At 41.9% G+C, this 14590-nt stretch overlaps 2 protein-coding genes across 4 annotated transcripts in view; both read left to right on the top strand.

Annotated features, from left to right (window-relative positions):
- TARS3 (threonyl-tRNA synthetase 3) overlaps positions 1-8926 on the top strand; it is a 63323-nt gene extending 54397 nt beyond the window's left edge. Inside the window, exons 16-19 of the mRNA XM_043554815.1 lie at positions 1259-1363; positions 5404-5476; positions 6454-6568; positions 8121-8926. Of these exons, the coding sequence (XP_043410750.1) occupies positions 1259-1363; positions 5404-5476; positions 6454-6568; positions 8121-8269 (442 nt within the window). The 3' untranslated portion in view covers positions 8270-8926. The remainder of the gene's footprint in view (positions 1-1258; positions 1364-5403; positions 5477-6453; positions 6569-8120) is intronic.
- A 2096-nt stretch (positions 8927-11022) lies between these two features.
- The window catches only part of TM2D3 (TM2 domain containing 3), a 13113-nt gene continuing 9545 nt past the window's right edge, over positions 11023-14590 (top strand). For 2 of the 3 annotated variants that reach the window (XM_043554812.1, XM_043554813.1), the window contains exons 1-3: positions 11023-11164; positions 11604-11696; positions 13277-13434. In XM_043554812.1, coding sequence (XP_043410747.1) covers positions 11074-11164; positions 11604-11696; positions 13277-13434 — 342 coding nt within the window. In that variant the 5' untranslated portion in view covers positions 11023-11073. The remainder of the gene's footprint in view (positions 11165-11603; positions 11697-13276; positions 13435-14590) is intronic. The other variant, XM_043554814.1, reaches the window with a different exon arrangement.

The following is a 14590-nucleotide window of genomic DNA, read 5'->3' as shown; positions in this document are numbered from 1 at the left end:
GCCTGTGTTCCCTTCTAGGATTTCTATGGTTTCAGGTCTCACATTTAGGTTTTTAATCTGTTTTGAATTTATTTTTGTGTATAGTGTAAGAAAGCAGTCCAGTTTCACTCTTTTGCATGTAGCTGTCCAGTTTTCCCAATACCATTTGTTGAAAAGACTGTCTTTTTCCCATTGGATGTTATTTCCAGCTTTGTTGAAAATTAATTGACCATATAATTGTGGGTTCATTTCTGGGTTTTCTGTTATGTTCTGTTAATCTGTGTGTCTATTTTTGTGCCAGTACCATACTGTTTTGATTATTACAGTTTTGTGATAAAACTTAAAGTCTGGAACTGTGATGCCACCAGCTTTGCTTTTCTTTTTCAAGATTGCATTGGCTATTCAGGGTCTTTTGTGGTTCCATACAATTTTAGGATTGTTTTTCTAGCTCTGTGAAAAATGCTGTTGGTATTTTGATAGAGAGTGCATTAAATGTGCAGACTGCTTTGGGTAGTAAAGCCATTTTAACAGTATTTGTTCTTCCAATCCATGATCGTGGAATGTCTTTGCATTTCTTTGTGTCTTCTTCAGTTTCTTTCATCAGTATTTTATAGTTTTAAGAGTACAGGTCTTTCACCTCTTTGGTTAAGTTTATTCTTAGGTATCTTATTGTTTTTGATGCAATTGTAAATGGGGCTGATACCTTAATTTCTCTTTCTGCTGCTTCATTATTGATGTATAGAAATGCAACAGATATCTGTACATTGATTTTGTATCCTGTGACTTTACTAAATATATTATCAGTTTTTACTATTATATTATCAGTTCTAGCAGGTTTTTGGTGGTGCCTTTCAGGTCTATATATAATATCATGTCAACTGTAGAAATCAATTTTCCTTATTTCTTCATTGTCTTTGACAACTGTTCAATATAGTACTGGTGGAGTAAGCCATGGTTCAAAATCAAGTTAATTTTTAAAAATTATGATTTGCAAGATTGCCTGTAAACTGATATCAGCCAGTAGTTTAGAATAAAAGTAATAAGTTGACTTATAATGGAAATAGTGATCTATTATAATTTTGATTTTTCCTACATAATGTACTTCATTTCCCTTTGGTTTGTATTATTATTTCTAATAAGTGGCACATTATAGGCTTAAAGATGATTTATGAGGAAATCGTTGTTTTACCTAGTTCAGGAAAATAACTTTTAAATATAAGAAGATAAAGTTATTACTGAATCTTAAGAAAATACATAAATGTATAATTTTCATTTTTAGTAAGGATGGAGATGATAAGAAGAACCCTGTGATCATTCATCGAGCCATTTTGGGATCAGTGGAAAGAATGATAGCCATTCTCTCAGAAAACTATGGGGGGAAATGGTAAGTGATATGGAGAAAAAAAGCTATATGTCTATTATTCTTTTTTTAAAAAGTTTATTTATTTATTTTGCAAGAGGCAGAGATTGTGAGGGGATAGGAGCAGAGAGAGAGGAAGAGAGAATCCCAAGCAGGCTCCGCACTGCCAGCACAGAGCCTGACACAGGGCTCGAAGTCACAAAACCGTGAGATCATGACCTGAACTGAAACCAAGAGTCAGACACTTAACCGACTGAGCTACTCAGGCGCTTGTTATTCTTAAATATCATGTCTAACAAGATAAGATTACTATGAAAAAAATGGTGGCTCCTGTCTTATAATTAGCAAGTATCCAAACAGCAAGTAATCAATTCTTATTCAATCTTCCAGATCAGGAAACCAAAACAAAGAAACCAAAGGCACAATGACTTAAAACTGCATCATTTGCCTTTTTGTGAACTCGGTAGAATTAAAGAGTTATCTTTATCAATTCCAAGCCCTTCAAAGATCTAGTTGCATCTGGACACTGAGAGTACCACCTCTTGCTGTACGACCATCCCTCCTTCAGTCCATTTTGTTTACCTAATGGGGGCGCCCAGTCAACATTAGAAGAAAAACATTTAAACCTGGTTCACAAATGGCTCTGAACAATACTTTGGAACAAACCTAATGAGGCCAGACAGCTACTGTAGCACGGTGCCACTTAGGGATGACATGTGGAAGGGAAATGCCCTCAAGTGCAGGAATTTGAGTGGTACATCTCTTAGTCCTCTTCCTCTGGAAGGAAAAATGGCCAGAGGTATGGGTTTCCACTGATGCATGGGCTCTGGTTACTGCTCTGGCCACAAGGTCAGAGACTTAGAAGTAATTGGATTGGAAAATAGATGACAAGTAGATTTAGGGGAGAGGAATGTGGATATTTGCTCAGAATAGGCCATGAAGGTGGTGGTGCCCAGTCCAAACCTGAGGAGTTTAATATTCAAATATAGGAGGACCCATTCTGTGGTTACCATCAGCTTCCATCTTCCCCTAGTTACCACTCAGTGGTTCATGAATGAAGCGGCCACTAGGGGATATGGGTTCAACAACACGAACCTCACCAAGTTCTGTCTGGCTATGCCTCTTCCGAGGACTCAATCTGCCATCAGTAGTGATCAATCCTGATTGCCGGTATGGAACCGTAACCCAGGGGAAAAGTCAGCTTTCTGGATCCTTTTCATCATGCAAGGACCAGTGACTTCTCCTTGCTGGCAAAGATACCAACTCTGGATTTTGCTTAGCTCTTCTTTCCTGCCGTACCTCTGACAACAGCACCATATAAATACTTACTGAGCCTTGACTGTCAGAAACACAATAATCCTTCTGACCATGGAAGTAATTTTTTAGCAAAAGAAGCAAGTCACTGAGCTGAATTGTGGGATTCGCTACTAGGGAACTGCCATATCAGCAGTCAAGGCACCAGCTGGCAGACGACATGTCTTGTGATGGCATGTCCTATGGCATGTGGAAATGCTACAGCCCAGGAACCACATGGACATCTTTGCCTCCCATCTTATGTTTAAGAAATTAGGGGCACCTGGGTGGCTCAGTCAGTTAAGCATCTGACTTCAGCTCAGGTCATGGTCTCACAATTCATGAGTTCAAGCCCCACATCCAGCTCTCTACTCTCAGTGCAGAGCCCACTTTGGATCCTCAGTCCCCTTCTATCTGCACCTGCTCGCTCGCTCTCTCTCTCTCTCTCTCTCTCTCTCTCTCTCTCAAAAATAAATAAACTTAAAAAAAAAGAAATTGAGATCTGCTCTTAGAGCTTAGTTCTGTTTTAGTCCTGTTCTGCTGTCGCTGGGCAGCTCCCACCATTGACACTGGGCCCTGGATGCTACTGCTGGTGTCACTGCCTCAGGTCCCTCCCAAAGCTCCATGTCTCTGCATCACCCTTGCCAGAACTGATTCCCTATAGTACCTCCCTCCATGTGCCACTCTGTCCCAAATCAACATGCCATGCCTGCACATGCCAGGTCACAGGCCTGGACTCTAACATGTCTAGGGAAGCTGGGAAAGCAAATTTCTGAGCAGGCAATACAAGGTGGGAAATTCTCCAAGCAGAGAGCTCATCCAAAGGTCCTGGGAAGCCAGAGTCTGTGTATATCCCTGAGGTTTTATTTGTGACCTTAGAGAAATGTTCTCAGGTATCATGGGGTGTCCAAGCTGTTGAAGTTACAGATAAGCCAAAAACATAGATATGAGTATGCATGCTACCTAAGTATGAGTTAACATGTCGATATTTCTTTCCAGTTGATTGTTTTAAATAGTTTTAATGTAGGTGGGAGATGGTGGTGTCTTGCTCTCAAGTAGTGGTGGTGAAAAGAACTAGTGGAATCAGGAGATGGTGCCATGCACTCAGTGTGCTGTCCTGCATTGCCCAGACTCAGGGCACAGGCTCTTCAGCTCATCAGTCAAGAGTTCAAGACACGTGCCAGAGTTGCAGTGAAAACCTCCCCAAGATCTCACAATAGAAATGGTTAAAATGTGGCTCCCCTGGGGACGGGGTGGGGACAGAGCTGTCTTTCTGTGTTTTATCATATGTATTATTGCTTTATCATAGATGTTACTTTGCTTTTGTAATTTAAGAATAAATATATAAATGTGTATGTTCATAAAGTGCCACCAGCTAATAGTCCCCACTGCATTTACTTTCACCTTCAAACAAAATACTGATGAAGAAATATTTCCCACAATAAACAATACTTAGGGGCTCCTGGGTGGCTCAGTCGGTTAAGCATCTGACTTCGGCTCAGGTCATGATCTCGCGGTCCGCGAGTTCGAGCCCCGCGTCAGGCTCTGTGCTGACAGCTCAGAGCCTGGAGCCTGTTTCAAATTCTGTGTCTCCCTCTCTTTCTGACCCTCCCCCGTTCATGCTGTCTCTCCCTGTCTCAAAAATAAATAAATGTTAAAAAAAAAATTAAAAAAAAAATACTTATACCCAACTTCCTATATACATATATATACACACACACACGTATATACGTGTATATATATGTATATATGTGTGTGTGTGTATATATATATGTACACATACACATACACATATATGTATAATATATATTTTTTATTTCACTCTGAGATCATTATAGATTTATAGGTAGTGGTAAGAAGTAATAAGAAAGGTCCAGCATACCCTTTCCCCAGTTTCCCCAATGGTAACATCTTACAAAACTGTACAGTATCATGACCAGGAAATTGACTTTGATGCAGTCCACCAGCCTTATTTAGTTATTTAGGTCTTCCCAGTTGATGTGCATTTGTGTGTATGTGTGTGTTTAGTTCTATAAAATTTTATCAGGTACCCAGCATCAGTCAAGATATAAGACAATTCTGTTATTTATGAGGATTCTTTGTGCTACCAATTTATTGTTCCATACCTTCTCCCCCACCCCCTTCATCATCCTGTGACAGCCACTCATCTGTTCTCCAAAATCTCCATTATTTTGTCATTCCAAGAATGTTACATAAATGGAATCATACAGTGTGCAAACATGTGGGGTTGGCTTTATTCATGCACTGGAGTTCCCTTGAGATCCATCCAACTTGTTTCAAGTATCAGTGGTTGGTCCCCTTTTATTGCTGGTAGTGTTCCATGGTGTGGAGGCACCCATGTGACCATTCATCCACTGAAAGAAATTTGGAGTGTTTCCAGTTTGGGGCTATTCTAAGCAAAACTGCCATGAACATTAGTGGGAAGGTTTCTGGGTGAACATGTTTCCATTTCTCTTGGGTGAGGGCCTGGGAGTGCAGTTGCCCAGTGGTACAATAAGTGATGGTTAGTCCTTCCTCCCAGCTGCTGCCCTGTTCTTCCCTCCCTGTCCTACCATAATCCCTAGCTTCTCCTCTTGTCTACGCTGTTCCTTTTTAGCTCTCTGTATGGTTTAGTTTACTTCCATACCACTCTACTGAATCTGCTCTCTCGTGAAGTCTTACTTATAAAGAAAATCTTTGGTTATTTTTTAAATCACATAATAGATGATCATCATTAGATTTTGAAAATATATATTTTATATATTTTTCAGGCCTTTCTGGCTATCTCCTCGTCAGGTAATGGTCATCCCTGTGGGGCCAACTTGTGAAAACTATGCACTTCAGGTAAAATCAGAGACAATATAAAGTACATAATAATCTCGGCATGTAGTCTGTGAAGGTTATTGACTTGGAATATTATTCATACCTTAAAATACTGCATAACTAATACATTACTTTAACCACCCACATTTTCAGTAATTGAAAGTAACATCTGAATCATGTCTGTGTAGCTGGATTAAAACTATTTATTTCTTAATGTTTTTGAGATTGGGATTTTATTTTTATTTTTGTGTTTTTGAGAGAGACAGAGGGTGAGCACGTGGGGTGGGGGGAGGGGCAGAGGAAGAGAGAATCTTAAGCGGGCTACATGCCCAGCGCAGATCCTGACTTGGGGCTCAATCTCATGACCATGAGATCATGATCTGAGCTGAAATCAAGAGTCAGATGCTCAACCAAGCCACCCAGGCACCCCAAGAAATTGAGATTTTAATATATCTCTCATACTTAAATTATTCTTTTCCACATGGCTCTGTTAAAGAAGATACTTATGTTATCTATTGCCACATAACAGTTAACTCCAAACCTTAGCAGCCTGAGACAACATTTATTATCTCATAGTTTCTGAGAGTCAGAACCTGGGAGCAGCTTCACTGGGCGATTCTGGCTCAGTGCCCCTCACAAGGATGCCAGTGGTGCTGTCAGCCAGCCAGGGCTGCAGCCTTGTGGCCCAATCACATCATTGTTGGAGGCTTCAGTTCCTCACCACATGGGCTTTTCCAAAGGTTTCCTGAATGTCCTCCCAACATGGCAGCTGGTTTCCCCAGAGGGAGTGATGTTAAAGATGTGGGAGCTGAAGTCTTTTAATCTCCAAAGTGACACACCTTCACTTCTGCCCTTCTCTGTGGTCACATCAAGCAATCTGGTACAAGGTGGAGGAGGTGACGCAAGGTGTGAATGCAAAAGGCGAGGATCCCGTGGGTCCTCTCGGAGGCTGGCTACCACAAATATTGTAATAATGAAAGTGTTTCATTTTCTTGTAGGTATCCAACGCATTTTTTGAAGAAGGATTCATGGCCGACGTTGACTTAGATCATAGTTGTACACTAAATAAGAAAATACGAAATGCGCAGCTGGCTCAGTATAATTTCATTTTGGGTAACTTAAGTTTAAATTTTATCAAATGCTTGTTTTTTCACTCTAATTCTAAAAAACAAAATGGTATACCTATGTGAATATAGTATAACTACATGAGTATGGTATAACTATGTGATTAAGACAATTTGATTGTTACGTATGCACCAAGAACAGTCCATGGTGTTCTTAGTTAGTTGTTAGTATTACTAGCAGTAGTTAATATCGCAAACCAACAACAACAAAAAAAAAATGTGAAAATGATTGCATCAGTAGAATTACGCTCTTTGTGTGTCAGCCATGTGACAGGCCTCAAATATTCTCCTTTGCTTTTCTGATTTATTACAAATATTTGGGATTAAACTAATGAGTGGGAGAGAGTCCAAATTTAAGATGATCAAAAGAAAAGAATTTAAGTGAAAAAGTGTCCTGAAGGCATATGAGTACTTGGATGAGCATCTAAAATTTTGACTTTAGGGGCGCCTGGGTGGCACAGTCGGTTAAGCGTCCGACTTCAGCCAGGTCACGATCTTGCGGTCCGCGAGTTCGAGCCCCGCGTCAGGCTCTGGGCTGATGGCTCAGAGCCTGGAGCCTGCTTCCGATTCTGTGTCTCCCTCTCTCTCTGCCCCTCCCCCGTTCATGCTCTGTCTCTCTGTCCCAAAAATGAATAAACGTTCAAAAAATAAAATAAAATAAAATAAAATAAAATAAAATAAAATAAAATAAAATAAAATAAAATAAAATAAAATTTTGACTTTAAAATGAGTCAGAAATCAAGAGAAACTGATACCATATTCCTCCAGGCATGATACTGTTATCTCCAGTTAAGTTGAAAGATTCTGTAGAAGGTAAAGTAAATACACATAGTGTTGTCCCATCAGCCATTTGTCATTGAAAGTATTTGTGTAGTAGGTATTGTGATGTTTCAGTCATGCTCCTTCTGGTGACAGAACTCTCACAATGACTTAGACAAAGACAGAATTTATTTGGAAGTGTAATGAAGTATCTCATGACATGGAAGGTAGAATTAAATAGCCAAACCATTAGAAGAGTAATTGGAGCAAGCTGGTCAACTAAATCTCTTCATTTCTGGCCCCTACTTTGCTCTGGTTCTTTATGTTTTTCTTGAATATCTACTTTATTCCCCTTAACTGGTGACCTATTTCTTCCTTCTACATGACAAGAAACATGCCAGCAGATTCTGGCATCATCCCACTAAGGGGCACTAGAGAGAAACTCTTTTTACCTACATTTCTGAAAATTCTGGTTGTCTGGTTGGGCATGGGTCTGGTGCCTCCCCAGATGCAATATGGAGTCAGGGGGTCTGTAAGATCTCCCTGTTCTGATTTGTACCCTAAAACCACAATATATGTTCTTGCAAGTGGACAGTAAGGAGAAGGGATTAGAAGTCATTCCTCTTTGAAGGGTTTACTATCAGACGATGACCTCATGGTCATTAGACTGGTAATTAGTGATTAATACTGAAGAACTCAATAAGATGTGTCATGTGACTGTTGACTTAATATTTATTATATCATTTATTTAAAATAGGTTTATTTCCCTTTCTTTTCCACAGTGGTTGGAGAAAAGGAAAAGACGAATAATGCTGTAAATGTTCGAACAAGAGACAACAAAATTCATGGAGAGATTTCTGTAACTTCTGCCATTGATAAATTGAAGACTCTCAAGAAATCACGTACACTAAATGCTGAGGAAGAGTTTTGAAATTCTTCCTTGTTCTTGCTTCCATGTAACCTTGTTTTGAACCCTAAAAATGCATTTTTCTTAATTATCTTTAGTACTTCTGAGAACTTTTGACCCACTGATGGGCTCAGTGAGAAAGGAGACAATGGATGAGTAGCTGATATTAAAAGTTTAATTCTTTAATGTCTCTGAAGCTAGTAAGAGGACAAGCTTGGGAAATTCTTAATTTCCTAAATGCCTTGAAAGACTTAATTGGGAAAATATTATTCATTGAAAGAGGGGAAATACTGGGATATGAAGATTATGAGATATTATTGCTGAGACTGGGTTTTCAAACAATAGGCTTCAAATAAAAATCTGCAAAGCTTTTTTAAATATAAGGGAAAATCTTATTTTCTAGTAACATTACACCTCAGGTATTTTTATGGTTGTCTTACTAAAGTTCACACTGAAACTTTATCTCCAAAATTGGAATCATCACTTAACTAACCAACAACCTCAAAACAAGAAGCTAGTACTAAATACTGGATTACTGACCAAGGACTCTGAACCTCAAATTCAGTGTTGTGGAATCTACTGTTGTTTGCAGTATAGGTTAAGAGTTGCTGTTTGAATACTTCTAATTGACAATCGAGCCTTATTCATCTGTAGAAAAAATAAACTCATATATAAAATGCAGCACACAGTGTTTCCAGTATTTCAGCCATTGGCTTATAAGTAAGCAGCTCCCCTAGAGTTAAATTGCTTTTTTGATGAGATGATGTATTACTGATTAACACATTCGGTTAACCTTAAAAATAAAACTGTTGGTTATTTTTTATAAGTTTTTTTAACGTTTATTTATTTTTGAGAGAGAGAGAGAGAGAGAGAGAGAGAGAGAGAGTGTGCAAGCAGTGGGGGGAGGGACACAGAATCCGAAGTGGGCTCCAGGCTCTGAGCTGTCAGCACAGAGCCTGAGGCGGGGCTCGAACTCAACGGAGTGCGAGATCATGACCTGAGCCCAAGTCGGACGCTTAACTGACTGAGTCATCCAGGTGCCCCAAAACTGTCAGCTATTTTATCAGCAGAAATGGATTCTTTCGAGAATAGCAGATAATTATAATTTGGGACAGGTTAGCTATGGCAAAACCATACACAGGAGAGAGGGCTGTTTTTTTATAGAGCAAAGGTGGGAGGCGGAATTGGGAAGGACGGCTATAATCAAAAAGTCCATTGGAGTAAACTGGGAGCTTCAACTGTAGTGGCTTTTCTTTAGTGAGTTGTGACTGCTTCTCATTGGCGGGGCTGTTGCAGCAAAGAGAAAATCTTCCTCTTGCTGGGGTAGCAAAGTATAGGTTCTTCCTGTTGGGAATGCAAGGTGCCTCTCTTGCAGTTGGGTGTGTAGTCCATTAGGAGTGGTAGGGCATAAGAGCTGGCCCTTCTGGCCTCCTGACTCTATCTTAAATACAGTTCCCTTTAGTCAGTTTCACAATGTAAATGGGGTTTTGCTTTCAACTGAGAGGAATACCGTACTGCTCAGAACAGGATTGAAATAGCTTTATGCCAATAGAGAATTTAGCTACCAATCAAGAAGTATTTACTGGGTGCTTATTTGGCTAGGTGCTGTGCAATTCAAAATAAATTGAAGACATGCTCTGTCTTCTCAACACATTTATTATTTAGCATCCTGAACAGTTAATAAACAAAACTGCATTTTATATCAAACCTGTATGGTGCTAAAAGGTGTGCACATTGTGTGATATAATTTTTAGGGTAATATTTATTAAGGTCTTATTGTGTGCCAGCCACCATTCAATATACTCTTTTCATTCATCCAAACTGGCTAGTGAGGGAATGGGGAGTCAGAAGGCCCCCAAAAGAATCTCGTGCCAGGTGGGTGGAAAAGGGGAACGCAGGTCAGCAACACAGGACAAAGAATGCTGTGACAAAAATAGGTACAGTCTGCCTTATGAGCACGCAGGGAGCCAGAGTCCTGGAGTGCAGCTCCCCTCCCCAAGGCTGGCCTTCACCAGGGAGGGGCTCATGCTTTGGACCCTCCTTTCACATCCCAGGGTTCTTGTCCCAGTGCTTCTGGACCTGAATACTTGACAGGTATACTTACTGTCCTCTCCCAGGCTCTGAGGAACTTTCTGGAAGTAATGTATGTCTTTAAGGAGTTGGCTAGTGATGAAACCAACAGCTGACCAGAGAGAGATGCTAGCTGGTCACTGATCAGGTCGGCAACACAGGGAATGGGGGTCCTTTTGGGGCCGCCTGTCACACCCTGGGGGTCACTTCCCCAACTGGGTTTGTGCCACAGTTTCTTCATCTGTCAATAAGTACCTATTCAGTATGAAATCAAACAGGTCATCAAAACCTTCGCAGAGTACCGAGCACAAAGCAGTTTTCAACCTCACAGCCAGCCCATATAAATGGTGGCCAACTTCCCAAATTTGCCCGCCTCTGATTGCAGCCACTTCAGGTGTGAATTTCGGTCCCGGGTGACGTTCGCCAGTCGCTAGCCAAGGAAGGCGAAGCGAGCGCCTCGTCCAGCGGGCATGGGGCACACTAGGGAAGCAAACAACCTCTAGGCGTCGCGACCTTACCCCACCTCCACCCCAGCCCCGGGAACCCTCTGCCCAGTCCGCCTCGGGACACAGAACTCCGCGCGCACCGGCCAGACGCCAGCTGCCAGACCCAGCCGAACCCACGCAAGGCCCGCCGCGCGCCTGCGCCTTGGGCTCTCCGAGGCCGCGCTCGCACACGCCCCTACGGCGCACGCGCCGGCGCCCCGCCCCTCTGCCCAGTCCCGCCTCGCGGCCCGGAAGTGCGCGCGCACCGGCGAGATGGTGGCGGCGGGCGTCCCGCTGGGGGTCCTGCTCCGCCTCTGCCGCGTGCTGTTGTTCCTCTCCCAGTTCTACATCTTGTCGGGCGGGGGTGAGTTAAAGGGCGGGGTCCACGCGGGGTCCGGCTGAATGGTACCCCGGGAGCGGCGGGAGGTGTCCGCGCTAGGCCCGTGGGCGGAGGGCGCAGGGCGGAGGCTGATCGCTGTAGCTCTGTCTGGCGGGTCCTGGCCGCCCACTCCGCTCCGGGACCCCGGAGGCGCCGAGCTGGGCTAGGGAGCCCTCGAGCAGGAGACCGAGGGCTCGGGTGTTGGCCGGGGAAGCGGACCTGGAGCCCGACACCAACGCTTTGTTCCCTAGTTGCCTATTGATCTAAATAGGTGTCGACCCTATTTGGCTTTTCTTTGTTTAGTTTTCTGGGTCGTCAAGCTGTGAGTTTTTCTGAGCAGTTACGGGCCTGTTGTGGACCTTGCGTCTTAAGCACACAAACCAAGGTTTTCATATCCCAGGATAACATGTTTCTCTAATTGTAGGATCCTTAAATTTAGAGCAGTCGCAGCCGCTGGCTCAGTCAATAAAGGATCCGGGCCCAACACGTACTTTCACAGTAGTTCCCAGGGCAGCAGGTACTAGATATTTTCTATTCTAGTAAATGTGTATATTTATATCTAGTGGTTTATTTCTTCCTCTTTTTAAGATAAAAATCACTTTCCATTTTTTTAACTTTTTATTGTATTTTAGGTTATGTGAACTAAAGACAGCTACCCAGGTGTATTCTGTTGACTGTCTTGATATTGCAATTCCTTTTGACATTCCAGCCACATCTCTTTTTACAGTTCCACATTCCTCATTTCTATCTCTCTATTATTTTGCCACCTCGTTCATCAAGATCATCTTCAACCAGTGCTTCTTTCCCTTCAGAAAATTTCTTTTTCTTCTTATACCCCGTTCCTGATGTTGGACATTAAAGGTTCCTCCCAAGGCTGTGTGAAATGGAAGGATCAGAGGGACTAAGACTTGGAGTCTCAGTCTGCTTGGTTGAACTACTGGGAGTTTGAGCAAATTATTTACCCTTCAGGATTCACTTTCCTCGTCTTTAGGGTGGTGAGGTTAGCCTGGCCCTCTAAAGTCTTTTTGGTTTTGTGATTTCTAAGTTTCCAATTCCCAGCCCCAAAAATAATCGAATAAAAGAAAAGAAAAATGATATTTGTAGAATTGCCCACATAATTCAGTGACTTTAAGTGGGACCAGTTTTAAATGAGTATTAGTGTGTTTTGCTTAACAGAACCTTTGTCTCTATAGGTCATCCCTTTACAGTTCCATTATTTCAATGAATTGAAACTGGCAGAGGTGTTTTACTGATTCTTATTTGGATGTAAAGATCACGACAAGACAGCAGCATTCTTGAATCTAAAATTATAGAGCACAAATTTTTTTTTATTCTTTTGGATGTTTTTGAAAGCCTCTCTTCCTCCCCAAGAATACTTGCAATTTGATCCTCTCTTAATTGATAAATATATTTTACTCCCAGCAAGGTTGGCTGGGGGAAAAATTGCAACCCAGTGAACCAGTTACTAATATAGAGGGCTATGTTCAACTTTGTAATCTGAAACTTAAATTTCCTTATTACCTGCAAATTATGGTTTATTGAAGTACCAATGTGGAATAACGACAGAGAACATTTTCCAAAGTTGGTACCATTATTGTACTGATTGAGTCGCTTAAAGGGTCAGTGGTGTAATTACCAAATTCGTGAATTCAGGTGAAAAGAATATTGGATTAGAAACGGGTTTGGGTTGTGGTTCCAATTTTGTCACTCCCTCTGTGATCTTGAACAAACTTTGCCATTGCTAAACTTTTAATTGTTCATCTTGTTAGAGTAGATTTTTCTAAGGCCCTAACTTACACCTAACTTTGTGTATACATTATATGTTCATAAGCACCTTTGCTTTTCATGCCCATTTTCGGGGGCAGTAATTAAATTCTTTTTACTTAGCTGTTGAACTGTTGTTGCATCAGGTCACACAGCTTGGTGGCAGAACCTTGCTTGAATTGCAGGTGTCTCCGACTCCCAACTCTGTGCATTTTCCATTCCAGCCCAGTAGTTCATTGCTAGCACCTGTGTCCCTTAACCTTAGGAAACTGTATTCTCCTGGGATTCTGATCAATATTATATGAAAATGAGCTTCTCTCTTACTTTTCACAGAAAGTACTGATATCCCACCTTATGTGATGAAGTGTCCAAGTAATGGTTTGTGTAGCAGACTTCCTGCAGACTGTGTAGAATGCAGGACAAATTACTCCTGTGTCTATGGGAAGCCTGTCACTTTTGACTGCACAGTCAAACCTTCCGTTACCTGTGTTGTAAGTACTGCAACTTAATTCTTTTAAATGAACTCATTGTAAACCTCAAGTTATAAGTACAGTGTAGACGTGACTGTAGGGGAAATCCTGAAAGAAGGTGCTCTGCATTCTACAAGTAATATTTTAGGAACAAAGACAACTTGATCAGAAGACTGAATCTTTCATTGCCACGGAAGGTTTGGTTGCCAGGGTTCAGATGGCTATTAAAAACAAATTTTTTTTAATATTTATTTATTTATTTATTTTTGACAGAAACCAAACATGAGTGGGGGAGGGGCAGAGAGAGAGAGGGAGACACAGAATCCGAAGCAGGCGCCAGGCTCCAAGCTGTCAGCACAGAGCCCGATGTGGGGCTCAAACTCACGAACCGCGAGATCGTGACCTGAGCTGAAGTCGGATGCTTAACCGACTGAGCCACCCAGGTGCCCCCAGATGGGAATTTTTTGACAGATTAAATTGGAGCAGTTATCAGACTTCTTAGAGAAAGCCAGAAATAGAAAAAGCCTATTAGAAATGACCCTGTTACAGTCATCACACCTATATCCTGTCTCCTGACATTTTGACAGAGAGAGGAAGGAGCCTAGAAAGGCTCTCCTAGTTGGTGTTCCATAGAGTTCTCTAGGGGTACCTGCTTCTGAGCTACCTGACTTCGGCTGCCGTTACAATCATTCCTGGAGACAGCCCCAGACCCACTGAATGTGAGTAGGTTAGGGAGACTCTGGTGTCTGCAGTTTTAACAACTGGACCAGGTAAATTATTGCACACTCCCTTGTTTGGGGCGACAGTCCTCGCATCTGGGTGAGATGAAGAGTAAAAACGAATAATGAAGTAGTGTTTTACTCTTGACCCTGCCGTAACTCGCTGCAGTATTTATTAATCTGTTTCTTGTTAAATAAGGTGAATGAGCGGATGGGCCCAGAACAGCTTTTTCTAACATGTGTCCATGGAACCCTGTTTTTGGGAACTTGTTGAGAAGGAAGGAACAGATTCCATACTATGTCCTCTTTTGCAGATCTCTTTTGACCTGGCAGTTCTAGCATTTTTGTCGCTTGAGCAGGGTTCCTTCCCACTCCGTTGTTTGGAACTTAATCTGTGGAGGGCTAGATTGGAAAGTTCCTTCCACCCCTAGACTCTTTCTGTAATTTTCCTGATGAAG

This window comes from Prionailurus bengalensis, chromosome B3 (assembly GCF_016509475.1).
Source record: "Prionailurus bengalensis isolate Pbe53 chromosome B3, Fcat_Pben_1.1_paternal_pri, whole genome shotgun sequence".
Taxonomy (NCBI): Eukaryota; Metazoa; Chordata; class Mammalia; order Carnivora; family Felidae; genus Prionailurus; species Prionailurus bengalensis.
The sequence above is the reverse complement of the archived record's forward strand: the minus strand, read 5'-3'. Positions and strand labels throughout refer to the sequence as shown.